The sequence below is a fragment of the Amphiura filiformis genome, chromosome 2, assembly GCF_039555335.1.
Source record: "Amphiura filiformis chromosome 2, Afil_fr2py, whole genome shotgun sequence".
In the NCBI taxonomy this organism is placed as follows: Eukaryota; Metazoa; Echinodermata; class Ophiuroidea; order Amphilepidida; family Amphiuridae; genus Amphiura; species Amphiura filiformis.
The window spans coordinates 86,216,401-86,237,161 of NC_092629.1; the positions used below are offsets into that span (position 1 = coordinate 86,216,401).

Sequence of the window (20,761 nt, forward strand, 5' to 3'; positions counted from 1 at the left end):
GATTTGATATTAAGCAAATAAATAAGTCTTATGCCTTCCTATCGTCAGGAAAGTCTGTCAGATCCCGGAATAATATGTTTGAAATTATTATCTCTAGATTATATTAGACCTATTATAGGGCTGTTTTCGAACCTAGAATTTTCATTGTCGACAATCGTCAAATCTCAAGATCCGACGTCGGCAAGTTGTCGACAAAGTAATACATCAACTAAGTCCACATATTAATTCAGAAACAACGTTATCCGTCGTTCATTTACATCCAAATATTACCGTAATCAAATCGGTAACTTACCACTACAAAATGAAGTATATCAATCCACCTGCACCATATCATTCAGCGTGTTTATAGTGGGAGCAGATGTGCGGTACATTGCGGTATAATTTTTATACGATCAGAAATTATCCGGATACTTGCCCACTATAAACACTAGCAGTATATGTATGTACGGTACATCGATATCCTTCTCAACCGAAGGATATTGTCGCGAGATATTTGCACTATAAACACACCAGTATAAATTGTGTGCGGTATTACCGGAAGTAGGAGCTTCTTGATGATGCGTAGAATGCGCACGCCAAATAGTTATCAAAACAGAAGCTACATGTTTGCCGCCCCGGCCGGGTTGCCGCCACGATCATATTGTTGAACGTGCTGTTTATAGCTCGCGTCACAATATTTACACATTCCCTGTGTGACCTCGGGGTCATTGCAAATGTACGACAATGTTAATTTGTGCGGTAACTGCGGTACATATATAAGGATTATCGTATACGGTATACTCAAAATGCGGTATATTCACTATAAACACGCTCAATGTCATCTTATGCTCAACTCAAGATTTCGTGGTAAATAATGCTGATCTTAAGCTTATCTCAGGAAAATTGCTTTGTCGACAATATTGTCGACAACGGCCTTTCTCGACACCAGCCCTACCTTTATACATGGTCAATATAATTTGTATGTCAAAAGAAAGCTCACTGAATGTGTCATGTTCGCACGAAATGGCACTCTTACTTATTATGACGTTATTTCCCCGGTATCCATCTCTATGTACTATGACATACACTATGCTGTCTTCATATGCAACCACTTCACTCACCTCCAACCAAAATGAAGCTATATGCATGAAAACAATATACACGGTATGTTAAGGGTAGACGAGGTATTGTTGGTCGAAGCAACCTAAAAATCGATTTTTATTTTCTAGATCAATATATTATTGAAAATTAACACCTTAATGTTTTGCAAAAGTTAGTTCTACAAATCTTATACTTTGCAAACTTGCTTAATTTATTGTTGTTAATGAGTTATGTACGTTTTACAAAAGTGTTGTTGTTTCAGCCCTCTTTACAACGTAACTCAAGAACCGCAGCACCTATAAAAGTATATCTGTGATATTTTAATTCTTCTACACACTCGCTATGAATTGAGCAATGCAGTTTTTGCCAAAGCTCACTACCATTCGTAAGATGCTGTGACCTACCAAATCACAACAGTTTAAAATAATTAATAACCTTAATGCACTCCTACATACGGTATAACCCGCCATTTCGTTAAATCCACAGCCGGTGTAATTAATTTCAGTCATTTATTTCACTAACAAATCAAAAATAAACATAAGCAATACGCTGGCGAAGTGACGTAATAAACCGGATTAACTACCATAGAAATAGGTGAAAACAATTTTGAATATATCGCGCTGCACTACAAGCAGGTTGCACTCACCACCAGTGTATGTCTGCAAGCATAGATTGAATACAATACCTGTCTTTTCAAATATACTAATCTTACAGGTGCGAGTGATCAGCATGATATGGTTCAATGCAGATGTACCGTGTGAACGTACCAGTGCAGCTCAGTATACTGTATTCAAAAACTGTTTTCAACTATTGCTATGGTAGTTAATCCGATTATTACATAACTTAACGCCAGCGTATAGAATGAAATTGGTCATGGTAATGTTACAATCGTCGGGCGCAACATAGCGTGTTTGAATGATATGTTACCAATACAATTAACGGAGTTGATACTCATCCACTGTTATCGCTCAGTGGCGCGATTACATTTGAACATAATAAAGTTCACGGTTCAAACTGTATCTTTAATACATATATGGCGTGGGTTCGATTCCCCGTCCCACCACCGTGTTGCGCTCTTGTGCAAGGCGCTTTGCCTCGCTTGCCTCACCCCACCCAGGTGCAATGGGAAGCTAGGGGTAGTCACCGTCGTTGTACTGATGGACCCTGCGCCAATTGTAGGCTGCAAACGTGGTTCCGACATATTCTAATGACGGCGGAATAAATGTAAAGCGCTTTGAGGCTAATTCGACATAAAGCGCTATATAAATATCTGCATTTTTTTTATTTATTTATTTATTTCTTAACCATAAACCTTTAGCCACTATATAAAGCGGAAAATCTCTTTTCGCCACTATGTGTTGTGACCGACGAAAAATATACAAAAATGTGCGTATTTAATCAATGAAGAAACTAATTGCTGATATAACTTACTTGTTTCATCAGAGATAAATACAGTAGTAGTATAAGGCTCACAAAGATGAATTGCCGTAGGATTTTGTAGAGTTAATATAAATGATTCGAGATCCTCAGCTCCATCATTGGCCTGTATAGGGATTTCAATGTCCTTATAGGCTTCATTTGCATTGATGGTGAAAGACGTCGGTGATGTGAAGGTGTAATCGGCATTGCTGGTGGTATTATCTTGCACAGTTAGTTCTGAAAGAGCATTTTGGAAAATGTGAATGTCAATGTTTCATGCCTTCATTACCATCATTACGTTTTTGTTCAGCAGGCTTATATTCCATCAAGGCAACAAGAAAATGTACAAATCATTTGTTCTTTTGAGTAATTTGTGATTGGCAATGCTCATGGTTTGCGCATTGGCGTTACGTATTTAGGGTTAGAATTGCAACTACTTTGAGATATCCCGAAATCCTAAGTTATCAAGCCAGTGCGAATTCTTAAATGTTAACGCCATTTCAAATTCTTGCATTTTCCAAACCCAGGTCGGGGTTCTAAAGTTCGCATAGTAACGCATATTTCTAGAGTAGGCAAGGGCGTTGATGTCGAATATCAAGTCGATTCAATTTGTAAACGATTTCAGGAATGACCGAAATGGCCTCTTATCATTGTAGGCCTTAATAATTTATTTTTTTAATACATGAGACCGTTAGGTGACACAACCGACCCAAGATTTCGTTTTGGAGATCTTTGTGTATTTTATGTTTTTAAATCATGTAAAATCAGTCGTTTTGGCTCCAAAATTGACTAATTTTTGGCAAAAAAATCTTTAGGCTCCAGAAAATAAAAACGCCCGACCCTACTTAAAAGGTCTGTCCGGCCGTAGAGCAGTTTTTTTCGTCGCCTTAGCAGAAAATATGGACTTACCAACAGTTACAATGTCTTCCTTGTGATCTTGTAGCAGAAGTCTTATAGTCAGAGGACCATTTTGTTCTCCTATCGTGTATGTATCTTTTTCAAACATCAGGCATGCTGTAGAAAGAATAATTAAAGCCATAATGTGTGATTTGCTTCACAGTGACGCCCTCAATTTTACTCGGATTTCTACTTTTTGCATAATTATAATGTCCAGTGGTGTACTAAAATACCACGTAAAAGACTACGCCTGAAATGCTTAAATAACAGTAAAATGTAACTTTTTATATTAAAACCGGGTCGACCCGATTTTATTCAGAGTTCATCGATCGACTGCTTGCTAACATCTCCCGTGGATGTCAGCTTATGTGTACACACGTCGAGCGCGATGCTCCGTGCAGTACTACATGTTACGATCGGCGAGCGTAGTACACACATGGTTTAGGCGCTGGAATGAAATCACAATTTTCTTCGTTATACCGGTAACTCATTTGTTTGGCTCAAAATTAAAAGGGGATAATGTGATCAGTAAAAACAAACATTTAAATAGGAATCTATTCTTTATGCAACTCACACATTATTGCTTTAAGTGTTTAATTTTGGTACAATTATGCTGTCATTAGAGCCAGATAGTGGCGGATGCTATATCGCCATTTTGACGTCGCCATTCGAATAAGGGCTGGGTAATGAACGTTTGGACAGTATTTTGTAGGACATTAGAGCACATCAGACACATCGAATTGCAATTCGATGTGTCTGATCGAATTTTGATTTTTTGAAATTCGCGATATAATACACATTTTATGGCAACTGTTTGATATCAGAAGGATATTCCTCGTATTCAGAATTCAATTCGATATGTCTGATGTGCTCTCGCGTCCAACAAAAAATACTGTCGAAACGTTCATACCAGAACCCTTAACACATAATCATGAAATCTTCACAAACAATTCTAAATGTGTAATGTGGTGTCAAAGCAAAATTGTGTTATTCTAAAAACATCGAATTGCCACAAAGTACCCCACTTTAAGTAGGTTGTTTTTCAATTTGTAACGGCTAACTGTCTATTTTGAACTTGCTGTCAGCCTTGTAGTTTTATCAGCCTCGTACGTCACGTGTCGCATGTCCTCTACCGTCTGTTCTGAACCGAGAATCAAATTTCAATTGAAATCAATTTGTACATTCAAGGCATATATCATGTATATGGTCGAATCCAACGAAAAGTGTACACGGCATGTTCAGGGCCATAACTTAAAAGTATTAATCAATTGGCATTCGTTTTTGTATTGTGTTTATTCGCCTTGATCATACGCTTCGCGCCATATATAATAAGACCCCTTCTGTGAAAAACTTAGACACAGAGACCCCGAAACATGCTATTTTTACCCATTTTTTCAAAATATTTCTTAAAGTATTTTTAAAAACATCTAAATCAGTTATGAAAAGAAGTCATTGGATTGAATCTAAATTGATTTCCTGAAAGGTGTGTATTCAAAGATTGCCTGTTCAATTTTTCACATATTTGTACATAATTATGAATTTTTTGTGATAATTTTTTGAGTGGTATTTTTTTACATTACCTACGAATACAATTTTTCATAGCACTAGATATATCTTTAAAAATGGAAATCACTAATAAATGCGCAATTGATACAAGCTTTGATATGTCCAATACTGAAATGCATTGCATTCGGACATCTTTATTATTGTGTTTAGCTGCCAGAAATTCTAAATGGCACAAAGGTAGGTTTGGTAAAAATATGCATTACCTCCGAATACATGTTAAAAGCTGTGCCATTTCCACAAAGTGAGAGAATAGTAAACAATAGTTAAGCAATAGGTGCAGGGTAATACACTCTTTATTTCTACCAAGTTTCAATAACCTGCGTTTAAATATTTCTGAGATTTCAACAATAAAAGCAAGTATTCGTAGGTAAATTTCGGTAACCGAATGTTACCTACGAATACACTTTGACATCATGACAGTATTGTGAAACATCGCCATTCATGCCAATGCCCATATTGGTACATAACGAAGGCCTGTATGTTTGCTATCAAATCATATGTCAATGAAAGTTGTGAATTCACATACATGCCCACCATGCAAAACTGAATACGGCTTAATTGGTGAAAAATATGTACTGAAATAGACGACGGTCTGCTCATTTGAAAGAAAAGTCAGATTCAAAGAAGATTAGAAGGGATAAATACTTGGATTTGTCAACTGTCATGTGTGCTTCATTTTAAATGTTTACCGACCTTCTGGTTTCTGAGTAATTTGTGTCCAAATTGATTTATTCGAAGGTAACTTTTGACGTTTTCGCTAAGGTTACCTACGAATACCATGGGAAAAACGACTGTTCTCATTGTCTCATGATCTAGACAACACATTGATGGACCCTGGTATAAAGCTAATTGTAGTTGCCCTCAAACGAAAGGCCACAATACGTAACTGACTCCAAGATGGACTTCACAAGTCTGCAATAACGGTTTTAAGCGATTTGTGTGCAATTAAGCAAATTGAAGTCACTTTAGTGCCTTTGTTTCTTACTTCAATCCTCTTTCAACCGCTGTGAACCGACATTATTAATACATGATAGGGTCTAAAGTATCAATAAACGCACATAAAGAAAATAATACATTCAAAGTGCTTTATAAAATGAAGTTTTGATTGCGATATCCACCAAAAGTCTAATTCTTACCTTCAAATACTGAAATGTTACTTACGAATACAGCATAATACATGACATGTGTAATGAAGTGTCCCTACCAATGGAAATTAATTGTCAAAAACTTTAAGCGGTACCCCAGGACACTATTATTACACATATACGGATTCATTCAACAATTATTTATTATGTAAAATTGCTGATTAACTACTTGTATATCAAAATGAAGTGGTCAAAATCTTGCTAAAAGCATCAAAAAAATTTTGATCTGAGGTAATAGCATTTATTCATTTGGACGTACCATCTGAAAGAGATCTAAAAACTGCCATTTTATTAATTCATTACCATAATTGCAAAATTTAAACCTATAAACTCAATATAGATATTGTTAAATCGCTCATGTTACCTACGAATACCCGGGTTTCTTCACCTTTTCATTGTATAAAGCGTTAGGTGTATGCGTATAATTCCTATTATGCTTGAAAACATATATCATACTCGTTCTTATACAATGGGTAAATTGATTCATACTCATTTGATAAATAAAATACAGAAACTGACCTAAACTTCATTTTCAAAAATAAACTAGCATAAATTGACTAAGATCATATTGATCGCGTTATAAAAATAAAAACAAATATTTTCTGGTTGAGTTAGCATTTTCCTGACACCCTGTGGTCTACATTACACGAAAAAAGCGTTAATGGGAATATTCCATTTGTTTTAGGTTGATTAGTAATAGTATTGCGATAGTGAAAGCATCCTAGTGGTATTCGTAGGTAACATTGGGTTTTGATATCACATTTACTATCACACGTCCTGGATTTATTTTTCAAGATTAGTAATGGCACTTTTGGTTCCTATAAGGCCAATATGTCATCAATCAATGGGCAAAAGGAAAAATTGTGGAGACATTTTTATTTCGGACTTTTATTTTTGGCCCGTGGACACTATTGGTTGGATTCGACCATATATGCATATTTAATTGGTATTCTGTCAATCAGCTTCATTCTCACTGTGTGAGAAAAATTCTCTTCATAAAGAAATCATCTACATAGTGGTTGTGCAAATAGCAAAAATACACCCCAACATGTGCACACCCAAATAGGGCAACATAATAAGCCAAATCGGCATTGGAAGTTTGCAGTGCATTGTAGGACAGTTTTGCAGTTTTGGAACACTTTGCCCTCTGACCTATTGGGAAAATTCAGAAAATTTGGTTTTTGTGCGTTATTTTGGTTTTTGTGCGTTATTTTGTGCAAAAACATTATTATTTTATATATTAATTATTTTAATATTTTTAATCACAATAATAAATAAATTAATAATAATTACAGCAATTTTCTCGACATGTCAGAGGTCAAAGTGTCCCAAAACTGCTCTAAAAAACCGGAAGTTACAATGGCGATTGGGCTTATTGGATTGAATGACTTACGTATGATCATTTCGCATGCTGTATAGTACGTGTCAGTACAGAATTTATCTTCTCCACCATCGTCTGCATCTGGTTTTATCGCAATACAATCTTGTTGGCTTCCAAGACCATCATCTATGGGCCCGTTTGGCTGATCAGGAAATAGCCAACGTAAAAAAACCGGAGAACACCCTTCTGGCTGATTATAATACTGATAAACCTCCTCCCCTGTCATATCGTTTTGCCCGACCCAGAATCCATCACCAACGCTGTAAATGTGAAAGTTTAAACGTTGATATAGCAAATTATACCCAGTGATCACACGAAAGAGAAAATTAAGGGTAGACGAGGTATTGTTGGTCGAAGCAACCTAAAAATCGATTTTCATTATCTAGATCAATATATTAATATTGAAAATTGACACCTTGGTGTTTTGCAAAAGTTCATTCTACAAATCGTATACTTTGCAAACTTGCTTAATTTATTGTTGTTAATGAGTTATTTACGTTTTACAAAAGTGTTGTTGTTTCAGCCCACTTTACAACGTAACTTAAGAACCGCAGCACCTATAAAAGTATCTCTGTGATATTTTAATTCTTCTACATGCTCGCTATGAATTGAGCAATTCAGTTTTTGCCAAAGCTCACTACCATTCGTAAGATGCTGTGAACTACCAAATCACAACAGTTTAAAATAATTAATAACCTTAATACTTAATATCATGAGGTTTGCATACTAAAAGGTATCTACATTCATTTAATTTCGACCCCAAACGTAAGACCATGCCAGGCGGCGAATGGCATGATAGCGCCGGCAACTTGTGAAACCGCCCGGCCGTATGGCATTTTCCATATACTCGGTTAGTTTTGTGGGGTTCATCATCGAACCCCAACGGTTGTAGCTTGTATTTATATTATTTATTAACATAGGCCTATTTGTTTTTGATATTTCAAGCGTTTTAAAATTTCAAAATAATCCCATTCAATTACACGGTTGACGATGAAAATTTACTGAATTTAGAGAATGCAATGCGACCACCACCTGGACCATGCAACCTTTCGCTCTTTTGATAGAATATTGTGCTGGATTCAATATTTGTGTGAATGTTCTCCGGTAGCGAGCTTGTATAAGGATAATGCAAACTGATACTAGCAGAGGTGTGTGGCCAATCTTTCTTTTTTTTTGGTCAAAATTAAACAAAATCACCAAAATAATACATTTCCCGTTAAATATTTTATCACAATATAACGATGCCATTTTTTGGTTAACTAATATTGAATGTACATGTGACATTTATAATTCTCCACAGCAAATACGAAGTTCATTCTTTATTTACTTTCAAAGTTATATCTGTTTTAATGATTGACATTTTTGGTAAAAAAGGTAAAAATCACAAAAACTGCATTTTCAACCCAAATATCTTAGCCCGCGTCACTTCCCAGAAATGCCAGCCGGGTAAAGTGAAAGATCAGAGTGTGTAGGTACATTTCATCACCATCAGAAGCTTTGTCCAAACATGTTGAACGAAAACTTCAAAATCACTATGTGGCCTCTCTAAATCTTAAATCATAGGCCTTGTTATTATGGCCTTCTTACGATATGCCATGTTTTTACGTGTATAAAAGTGGAAAAATCAAAATAAGATGTATCCAACTCAATACATTGATATACATTTCTTGTCAAATAAATTTATTTTTACACCAAAAATTAGCATGAAAAAAGGTCCCACCCATATACATAAATTGGTCTAGAAAAAGGGGTCATTGATATACCAAAAGGCTGAAACTGCCTTATTTGTAATTTTGAGAACAAAGTACAAGATATTGCCTTTAAACATATTTATTCACAAATATCTTTGCACAAGAACAAATGATAATGATACAAATGAAAGGGAATAACCCGAAATATATAATTAGGGTGATTATATAACTGATGCAAGCTTGAACCACATTTTGTTCTTTGTTCTCAAAATTACAAAAAAAAAGACTTAGGCAAAAATACCCAGCAAACACAAAACTTTTGCGACATCATTCGCAAAAGGTTATAAAAGGTTGTCAGAAAACGTTTAAATGTCGGGTTATATAAAGGGTACATTAATGGTATAAAACGTTTTCATAACATTACATAACATTTGTTGGTAGTTTACTGCACCGCAAACACAAATGTTTTACAGAACCATTTAAATGTCGGGTTATATAAAGGGTATAAAAACGTTTTAATAACATTCCAAAAACATTTCTGAAAACTTGGTACAAATCACTCTAAACAGAATGTTATTTTGGGGTTAAAAAATATTTTGCAAAAAATGTTTGCCCAAAATATTTACAATAACGTTTTAAAAATGTTTTCACGACCTTTATATAACCCGACATTTAAATGTGTTTGCTGGGTGCAAATATTTTAACATAATGTTATCTAAGTGTTGGCAAAATATTTGCCCAAAAATGTTTGCAAAAATAGTTTACAAAGACATTTCGAAAACATTTTAAAAATATTGTTGTAGTGTGTTTAAAACGATTTCATGACCTTTATATAACCCGACATTTTAATGTTATTAAAACGTTTTTACCTAAACCAAAACCCAAAATATAACTTATTTAAAACGTTTTAAAAACGTTTTTGTGTTTGCTGGGTATAATGACATCACTGAAATTCGAATATTGCATTAGACCTACTTAGCGGTTTGAAAATTCAGCCCGTTTGCCGGATCCCTCAAAAATTCCGCCTCTTCTCTGTTAAGTATATCTGGTATAGTCCAGTCAACTCCTCCGGCCGTGAGGGCTTCACAAAAATCAACCGCACTTTCATACGTTCGTCGAGCAAATGTTGAGCCTGTGGCGTCATCTTCTGACAGATAGCACGATGTGGTCCCGGATGTGGTATCTGCTGGGTTTTGAAAAGCATCTGCATGCAGGGTTGTACAGTCTATAGAGCCAGCTGCAACGAGTGAAAAACAAAAACGGCAGTCAGTAAATCAGGAAAATAAGAAAATCAGGAAAAACAGCAGCCAGTCGCTCAACACGCCCAAGCCACGACATACACCATCGCGTGGAAGGATGTGAAAGTACTCTGGATCAGGACTCCAACTGGTTTAACCGAGGTGTTAGGGAGACCATTAATATCAGACATCACCCCATCAACAAGGACAAAGGCCGCATGGTTGTTTGATGTGATCATTTATTAATTTTTCTAGCAAAACATTATAATGTTCAATTCTAGATCCGAATAATAATACCAACAGCTATCACTCTAACAAACTGTATACACATATATTTTGAAGCAATTTTTAACATAGATTTTCATTTTTTGTTTCTACATCAAATTATTCATCTTTTTATGTCTTTTTTTTTTTTAATTCTGTAAACTGAACATTTGTGTGAAAATTGAGGGCGCTATTTAAAGATTTCAAATTTAAATTTTCAAAGCCAAATAATATGAGTTATACCTTACATTTCACGATGAAAAGTTTTTTTGAAAATTCAATTTGTAAGTCTATGTTCTAATACAATTTTACAAATGTCTACCCCTTGTATATATGCAAACAATATCACAAGATAGATAAATAGCGCCATCATTGTTCAACTTTTCTTAAAAATTACTCAGTTTTAAATGCCATCAAACAACCGTGGCCGCCACCAACTACCACCGGTTTATGATCCTGTTCTGTCACATGACATCGTGTTATGACAACCAAGATCAATAACAAATTTCCATCAGTTTGAAAAAGACACAGAGTCGTCGTGTCGAAAGCTCACGTATTAGTGAACAAAATAGTTGTGTTTATCGGTTTAAATTCTACCGATAAATATTATTCTGTTGTGCTCCATGTTTGTAATGACTCTAAAAATAAATGTATAGTTCGATGTTTTTCGTTACTGCGTGTTGTCGTTGCAGCAAATACATAGAGCTGTACAGGGTGTATCAAAATGATTGTTGGTACCCATCGATATCCAGTGAACATGGCCAAGACCGCCCCATCAAAATGCATCATAGCAGCCACATTATTTGTAGATATATGTCATAAAAGGACATTAAACAATAAATTGGTAGTCATTTCAAGAGGATCCAATATTGAAAGTGGAATTCAGTTGTTTGATGGGATCATTTATTAGTTTTTCAAACAAAACATCATGATATCATCCTAATGTAAACAGATGTTGTGAGTCATTCTCAACTTTAGTTTCCTCTCTTTTACAAAATTATTCACCTTTATAGCAGTTTTATAGCTTTTTCGGATATAAAATGTACCTATTAATGACAAAATTGGTGGCGCTATTTAGTTACTGGAAATTCCTCTTTCAAGCTTTTAATATAAAATAATTTGATAAAAATATGTTTATAAAATTTCCTTGTTGCTTGTTTCACCTATTCCAGCTGTTTTAATGGCAGTATTAATCACCTACCTCTTGCAAATAAAGAAATATGATTTAGGATAAATAGCGCCATCTATAGTTTGCATTTAGTTAATAATGAATCCAATTCTATATACATCAAAAAACCGTAAGAAGCAGACGTTTCATTAGACAAAAAATGATGGGTACCTGAGACTAGTAAACCACTGTTGGTTGACTAGTCTCAGTGGGTAAAAATCATTATGATACAGCCTGTAATTTCAATCGTTGCACCATAATTATTTGTTTTGCAAAATATGTGGTCATTTGTTGTTGTTTTTTTGTTTGTCTTTACTGCATCATGCATGACCAGACATAGGGTCTATATTTATAGAATACATTATTTTGGCCTTCCAAGAGTGGGGGTGCATGCCCCAGTAGAACAAATGTAAGTAGCGAAAAGAAATATGCAAATCATTTACAGGCATGGTTCATGAGACGAAACGTACAGAATCTTCGCATATGTAAATGACGCTTTTGTTTGTTCTTTAACCGGGGACACTCAATCAGTTCAAACACAATTAATCATAATTTGTATGTTCTTCCATCAAGCCCGTGGATCAACACAACATTTACAATAAAAAGAGGGTTTTTAATTGATGGGCAATGACCGATGGTCAAAGTTGGAAAGCTAATTAATAGCCTATGATAACATGTCTTGGAACTTTTAAAGAAGATCCTTGCATTATAGTCCCTATTCATTCATTCATTCATTCATTCATTCATATTTTATTTCCATAAAAATCAAAGACATTACATAAAAAATATATATTTGATTAGCCCTACTCAAATCCGCGTTCGGTCTTGATAAATATTGACGCCGCACATAACGGCTACGCGCACGATAGTCATGATATAGTGTGATGTGTCCTGAGTAATTTAAATTGATTATTTATTTGTTTACAACATAAAGCTATGTCATGGGAAATAATAGAACGGGGAAACCAAGAGTTTATGTGTTATGACATGTTTTGGGGGAAACCTTTGGTTACAGTAAACAAATTCAGTCCGAGTTATTAAAGCTTATTAATACTTTTGGGAAATCCCCACATTCCTGAACATTCTCTGTATTGCATCATTAGATTGTAAATTGAATATGACGACATCATTTTGGAATTCCCCCAGGAAGTGAATGACATAATGGTCTATTAATAGATTGTGAGTATAAAAGTGGAAAGCTTTAGTTTGCTCTTTGCAGAATATCATGAGAGTTTGTAAACTTTCTCCTTGTTGGTCATCGTTGTGCTTCAAAAAGAGGTACATTTGAACCAGCTTACATACAGCCAATAATGTGCTATTTTAATACAGCAACGAAGGAGATTTTGAGTGTATGAAAGACTTGCTAGAGTCTGGTTTATAAAACAACACATCTGTCAATTAAGTGGAACAGTGTAGAAAGAGGCCTGTCTCCTGGAGAAAAAGAGTGATTAGTGAAAGAAGCACCAATTTTGGAGATTGTCATCTGCGGAAAGGAGTTAAGTGTTTAGAGAACTGCGCAACGAATTAAGTTTTTGGAGAACGGCGTAAGGAGTTAAGTGTTTGGAGCAGCACCATTTTTGTGCGAGGATTTTATACTCAGAGGATTATAAATGCAAGTGTACAGTGGACTTCGCTGAACAGTGTTTTTCGCAGGAAAGGTGATAAATAGTTAAAGAGATTTCAGTTCATAGGCACTACAATCGTGCAAATCGTGTTAAAATTGCCTTAATTGGCAGAGTAATAGTACTTTATGGAGGTGATTAATCTAGGCTATGGAGCCATTTCAACAACATCCCTCATTTAGTGGAAAAAGGTTATTGAACTTTGCACAGGCGGTCAAGTTCAAAGTTATTCAAACTTAATCACAAATCCCATCATCGTCATCCTCTGTCCATAAGGATTCAGAAAAAGCATACTTTGACCTATCTATGACGTATGATTATGGAGTTATGGGCAAAAGTGTAACATTGTGACATCATATGTCTAAATTTGGCTCCGCATGGGGCACAAATGAGAATTGATCTGATTTTGTTGAAAATGGTCTCAAATTATTCATCTTGTTACAAGAAATGAGAAAAAAATAGTTATAACTCTCAAAGAGTGCTTCCTTAGCCAGGTAACACAACAATTGCCAAGGTCAAATTATATACATCAGCCGTCCAGAACATTGCAATAGAATTCTATGATCACCAAGAAGAAGACTGCTGGTAAAGTACTGATTAGTTAAAACTGGGATTGTGTGATTATATTATATGTGCAATTGTTGTCATTTACCAATCATATTTTACTTTCAATTAAAAACTTAGATTTTGTTAACTAAATCAACAGTGTATTTTTGTTGTGCATTCGTGTGAATTCGGGTAAAAGGTGATTTTGGCCGTAGGAGACCAGGGCATACAAAATGTCCCAGTGTTATTTCGTAAAAGCCAAACAAGACTCACAAAAGCAGCAACCATCTACTAGTAGTAATACTGTGGGATGTGCAGTGTCACTTGGGTCAAATAAACAGCGTATTTTTGTTGTGAATTCGGGTAAAACGTGATTTTGGCCTTGAGTCATTACGACTCGTAACAATAGTTAAGAGAATAAACGTATTATTTTAGCCGTTGTCGTCCATTTATAGTCGCATATAACACGGACGACATTATTATTTAAAATCATTAGGAAACGAATATGGAGAAAACCTTCTGTTAATAAAATACTATGCTGAGCCACCAGCCTGGGTGGCTCACGCTCCAGTAATTTCAGATGATTGAGCTCAGTAATACATCAAAGAATGTCTTCCAATTCATGAAAACAAATAGATAAACAGCTTATCGGATTAAAAGCTTAGAGGGAAGGTCTTGCTGCTCAGCGAGTGTTTGTAATTATCATCAGGTTTTCTCCAAATTCATTCTCTAATGTATAACAACGAGGCGAAGCCGAGTTATTTTATGCCAAAAATGATGATGTCGCAGGTGTTATGAGATGCACGACAGCGCATAAAACTATACCTTTTTTCTCATTCTAAATGAATCGGATATTAACGTTTGCACACAGGCCCGTAGCCAGGGGGTGCGACGCACCCACCCAAATTTGCCAAAAGTGCTAAAAAAGTCCACTTTTTGTCATAAAGTGGGCCAAAAATGAGGTTTTTTTAGGAGGGTTAGGGGGTTAGGTCCAAAAAAGGTCCACTTTTTGAGGTCCTGCACCCCCCTCAAATTAATCCTGGCTACGGGCCTGTTTGCACCGTATTTTGTGGGAGAGTACACCAGACATATCGAATTGTATTCTGAATACGAGGAATGTCCTTCTGATATCAGATAATTTTGAATTTTTGAAATTCGCGATATAATACAAATCTTATGACAAATTATCAAATTTTGATATTTTTTGAATTTGTTGATATTTAACCGTCCTCGAAGTAAACTTCATCAATCTAATGATAATTATGTACTTAAAGTGTATGTAGCTGGGATGAAAAGCCGACGATCAACTAAAAATTTTGACCTTTCATATTGAAAATATACATTTTTTTCCAAAAAGACCTGAATTTTGTTGGCGTTTTAGGGGAAAATACATATCTTCAATACAAAAAGTCAAAAATTTCAATTGATCATCCGCTTTTCATCCCAGCTACAAACATTTTTTAAAGTACATTTTTAAAAGTACTTAAAAGTACATATCATTAGATTTAGAGAGTTTACTTCGAGGATTGTTAAATATCAAAATATAAATTTTTAATCATTTGGCATAAAATGTGTATTATATCGCGACTTTCAAAAAATCTAAATTATTTGATATCAGAAGGACATTCTTAGATCAGTCCTGTTGTTGGTATGCGCTTCCAATTGGTTCAAATAGCGAGTGCGCGTATTGCGTCGGTGCACACGCGCTGAACCGTTTATATAGTGTCATATGTCATGTGTAGGAACCAATAAGATTGCAGGAACGTTCTCAAGTGTTTAAGAATAAAGATTCTTAAACACTTGAGAACGTTTCTGCAATCTTATGACACAATATAACACGGGAGACATCATTATTTTTGGCGTAAAACAACTCGGTTTCGCCTCCGTTGTTTTACTTAAAATAATGATGTCGCCCGTGTTATATGAGATGATAGATGCACTCCAGCGGCTAAAAACAATACCTTTATTCTCTCAATAGAAGACATTACCAATAGGTCTAACATGTCATTGCGGATTATGAAATGTTTACTTACTGGAAATATGTTTACAAAATGTTTGATATCCAGCAGACCAGTAGCATGCCTTGTCCTGAAATGATTCACCACTAGCTCCGGCGATTCCTTGATCTAACTCAATTAAGATTATGCAGTCTTGATCTTCTTGGTCCCCTCTGTTGCCATTGGGATTACTCCTGGTTTGACTCCCATCTTTCTGCCACTGTATAAATACACCTGGACACTCGTCCGGATCGTCTACGTTTCTAAAAATCCCCTCTTCAGCTTCACGTTGGCCAAACCACCAGTACACCCCATTGCCTAGTCTATTTTATGGAGAATAAGTAACAATAATGGAGAATAAGTAACAATAAATACATGCTGTAATTAAGATTATATAGCTATCACAGATCTAGTCTCCACGGCAGCCAGTTTGGTTCCGCTCCCTCCACACAAACAGTCTGCCAATGATGACGAACTGGTCCTTTTTGATTGGCTAACGGTTTTCTGACGACGTCATCCAGCTTGACGTCAAACAAAGCTTTCAATTGGTCGATCGGCTAGACGGCTACTTAATTATTCATGAGCAATATTGACCCGCCATCTGGCCAGCTGACTGAGGTCAATCAAGTTCCCGTATGTACAGCTCTACAGCTACATACGTGTAGCCAATCAGAAACGGCGTTATAAGTGGCCATTGGCAGACTGTTTGTGTGGAGTGAGCGTAACCAAACTGAGTGCGAAGGAGACTATCACAGATCCAGGATTTGGAAAATGCTAAAATTACCAGGATCCTGAGTGGCGCTAAACTTAAATTGGCTCTTAGTATAATTGTATGGAACATGTTGAATGAGAACTTCTTATTTGAAGGTTAAAGCCATGTTATAACATTTCCATAAAAATAAACTGAGCTCAAAAAGAAACTTATAATTTTTCACAAGGTCATATCTTGAAATCCTGTCCATCAAATTGAACCAAAATTACACACAGATTTACTTCAATACTCTACTCTTAACACATGTCAGTAACCAAGCAGTTATCCAACTGACACAACAGCAAAATGCACTGACATGGGACAGCTTCCTGGACCACATTCACAGCCCAGCCCTGTTTCATGAAAAAAGTGTATGAAAAGCAGAAAGCAGCTCCGTTTTATCATCTGTGCAAGGATCTTGTGTACATTCTCACAGACTTTTTGTCCTGGGTGCCAAATGTTGGGCTGTGAAAGTGAAGGAAGTCCAGGAAGCTGTCCCATGACAGTGCATTTTGCTGTTGTGTCAGTTGTACAACTGCTTGGTTACTGACATGTGTTTTGAGTAGAGTATTAAGGTAATCCTGTGTGTAATTTTGGTTCATTTTGATTGACAGTATTTTAAGATATGACCTTGTGATTCACAAGTTGCAAAATTCTTTTTGAGCTCAGATTAGTATTTCTTTTCCATGAAATGTTGGATTTTGCAGTCAGATATGTCTCCTTTCAATTTTGAGCCGAACAACTAAGGTAAAACAAAGAAAATTGGAATTTACTACCAGCGCCGCGCCGATCTCGTCAATGCGTTTCACTCAGTCGGTCATGGTACCGCGCGGCCCTTTGATGTGTGTTGAGTGTCCTGCACACCATGTACGTACTGTGTTGTGAACATCGTGTACGCGTTCAACTACTATTTCCATTGTAATAATTAAACGACGGTTCCTGCGTTTTATTCAAAATTTCGGATTTTGTAAAAACTACATTATATTAAGTCTTGATTTTTGCACGGGATGTTAGTTTAATAAAGTACTTTACAATCATGTAAAAAACAGAAAGGAAGACATTAGGGTGGAGGTCATGGAATGAAGCCAAGCCAGTAGCTAGAGAAAGGGACAGCTGGAGGAGGAGACTTGCAGCCTTATGGGCCGCAGGGCCCGAAGAGGATAGGTAGGTAGGTATAGCGCGAATAGTAAGATCGCAAATAACGAGACAGCATGTAAAGATATATAAAGTATTATACCATTACCATTTTACAAATTAACCATCGCGTATACGTGCGCGACGTCAAGCGTGTGCATTGGACCATGTGCAAAATAATACGTGGACGGCTAGCAGTACGCTTAATTTGTAAAAGGAAATCTGAATAATACTTTAATCGCAAAACTCCCACAGTACGTGTTCATCTCTCATGTGAGCATATTGCGACTGTCATAATCTCTACCAATTGCATTTTCACATTGGTCTGAGTATTGACATAACTTTGGTATTCCTAACTCTTCCTCTAATACTTGAGTGATTGTTGTTGTGGTGAATGTGAAAATTAACAGAATTTGAAGTAGCAGCCGGAATAATTCTGGTTTACCCTGCGCACAAGTATCATCATCAGTCGGCTGCGGAGCAGGCGACTACAAGCTTTCTCCAACTAATGCGATCTTGGGCAAGCGAAACAATTTTGTTTGGCTGCAGCATCCCTTCAGTATCTCCCAGGAGGTGCTGGACATACTGTAAGTACAGTGTGCGCGGTCGTCCCGGTTTCCTCTTCCCATGTGGTGGAATATAAAGCGCATATTCTTTCACAGGCTCGCCATCTTCAAGACGCAGTATATGGCCGAGAAATTTGAGTTGATGAATCTTGACTCTGGCAACCAGTGGAGTGGTGTTGGTCAGGTTGTAGATGGTTTCGTTTGGAAGCACAAGTATACCCTAACCCTAACCACCCTAATTATAGTAGACTGACCCACAGTCTCGGGTGGGTTTCATCTCTGGATAATGTGACAATTAATAATTACATAATGCCATATGAAAAAAATGCCAAAGTCCTCTACCCCCCCCCCTTAGTTTTCTATCTAAAATCTACCAATTTTGCGCAAAATTGCCGCAAAAAATTGAAATTTACGTAATTGGTGGGGGGTCCTAAAAAATAACTTTATTTTCTCAAAATGTGAAGAGCTATTTTAAGAACCACTGAACCAATACTAGGCTTGTTTACACTCATTTTAATGCATTTTCCATGCTGAATCCAAATATGGTCATGAAAATGTATAATCCTGAAATTTTTGAATTTTTGAAGAAAAAAAAAATAACTGCAGTCGACACCCGCGTGGAGAGAGTTAAAAGACAAGTTCCTTACTGAAATTCTCCCAGTTCTGCTCTTATCGTGCTATATTCAGCAAAGTTGCGTGGATTCATCAAGATCCAATCACCATAGCCTTCCAGGACAAGATCTTCACAAAAGGCCTTAGCAGTACTCCAGTCCCTGTCACCAACGGTACGATCAGGGTAGTAACATTTCTTAGGGCCATCACTGTCACTGAACGTGAACGCATCTTCATGCAGGGTGGCGCAATTAAAAGTTTGTGCAGCTGTGTGAACAAAATAAGTCAATAAAGGTTAATAATATACTTTCCGAAATATACAAATAGGTAAAAAGCCCAGATCAATGTATCGATGATATTCTATAACGCAATTACTAAAAGACCCCACACACACACACACCCACCCCACCCACCCCCCACACACACAAATTACCTTTATGAAAATGAAAACAGAGAAAAAAATTTCACAAATTTACAGCATCCTAATTATTACATTGCCTACAAACCGCGAAATTATAACATGGGTGTTTATTAATACATTGTATTGAGGCCTGAATCTGGTAAGGTGGCACGCAGGATCACTCAAAGTGGGCAATTTTAGACATTGTTTTGTATTGTATCTTTAAAAGTAATGATGATACGTACATAAAAGTATACATTTTCAGAAAGGAAATGATGCAAGCAATCCAACTAGCACGATTTGAGGAAAGCGCCAAAATTGATTTCCATGCCATTTTTTTTCGGTCCGCCATAACAACTTACCCTAAATATCAAAATTGACAAAATGGCATATTTGTGTTCTAAAGACACAAATCTTGAATTTTTTCTTCGTTTTGAAAATATACTTTAAATTATCTCAAATTTGAGTCAAAATTGAAAAAAAATCAAATTTTGATCTTTTTTTTTTAAAACAAAGACAAAATTCAAAAATTTAACAAAAACCGTTTCTATGGCGGACCGAAAAAAAAACTGCTAATTTTTGAATGAGAAGAAATCTGCTGTGCTAGTTGGATTCCTTGTGTCATTTACTTTCTGAAAATGTATACTTTTATGGACTTATCATCATTACTTTTAAAGATACAATACAAAACAATGTGTAAAGTTTCCGACTTTCAGTTACTTAGTATCCTGCGGAACTAACAAATGTGGAATATCTAAAAACGTGTTTTAAACAAAGATTTGTTTGTAATAATAATACACAGTTTCAAAGCGCTGTACGAGTACATAATAAATCAATATCATGATATACCAAAAATATAGTTTAAAGCAGTATTCAGACCTTTTATTGTACGTTAAATATTGTATGTAACCTATCTACGTTATTTAATCTATTGCCATTCTATTTCCAGTAATGTTTAAGTTCTACCGAATGTTTGATGACGTAAAATCGATAATATATTTCTGCTAGATATTATATGTAACATATTATCGATTTTTCGTCATGAAATATTGTATACGACTTTACCAAATACAAGTTCAGTGATCACAGCCTGACAAATTAAAAATTATACCCATGAAAATATTATAAAAATATTATTAGTAACCAGTACTAAAAACATAAAATACATTTTAAAACACATGAGTATGCGCACACTACTCCCTATTCCAGAAAAATACAGCACTAATTTTTTGGAATTAAAAAGATATTATCCTGTTTTGCCAAATGAAACATAGCTAAATCCTA

The 20,761-nt window shown here is 35.8% G+C and overlaps 1 protein-coding gene across 1 annotated transcript; it reads right to left on the reverse strand.

The window, feature by feature from the left end:
• Window positions 1-28: 28 nt before the first annotated feature.
• On the reverse strand, window positions 29-20,592 carry LOC140144279 (uncharacterized). Its single transcript, XM_072166101.1, has 9 exons — window positions 20,589-20,592; window positions 19,113-19,344; window positions 16,051-16,337; window positions 10,155-10,416; window positions 7,501-7,748; window positions 3,409-3,513; window positions 2,512-2,736; window positions 1,016-1,117; window positions 29-54 (listed from the first exon to the last, which is right to left on the reverse strand). The coding sequence occupies exons 1-9, from the start codon at window positions 20,590-20,592 to the stop codon at window positions 29-31; spliced, it is 1,491 nt and encodes a 496-aa protein (XP_072022202.1).
• Between the last annotated feature and the right edge of the window lie 169 nt (window positions 20,593-20,761).

Bases quoted from the DNA above. Each gene is read 5' to 3' on its own strand.
- LOC140144279 (XM_072166101.1), bottom strand. The intron at 3,514-7,500 runs GTAAGTCATTCA...TTCTTTCTACAG, and splicing joins AGCATGCGAAATGATCATAC to CATGCCTGATGTTTGAAAAA. The intron at 55-1,015 runs GTAAGAGTGCCA...GGGATCTGACAG, and splicing joins GGGAAATAACGTCATAATAA to ACTTTCCTGACGATAGGAAG.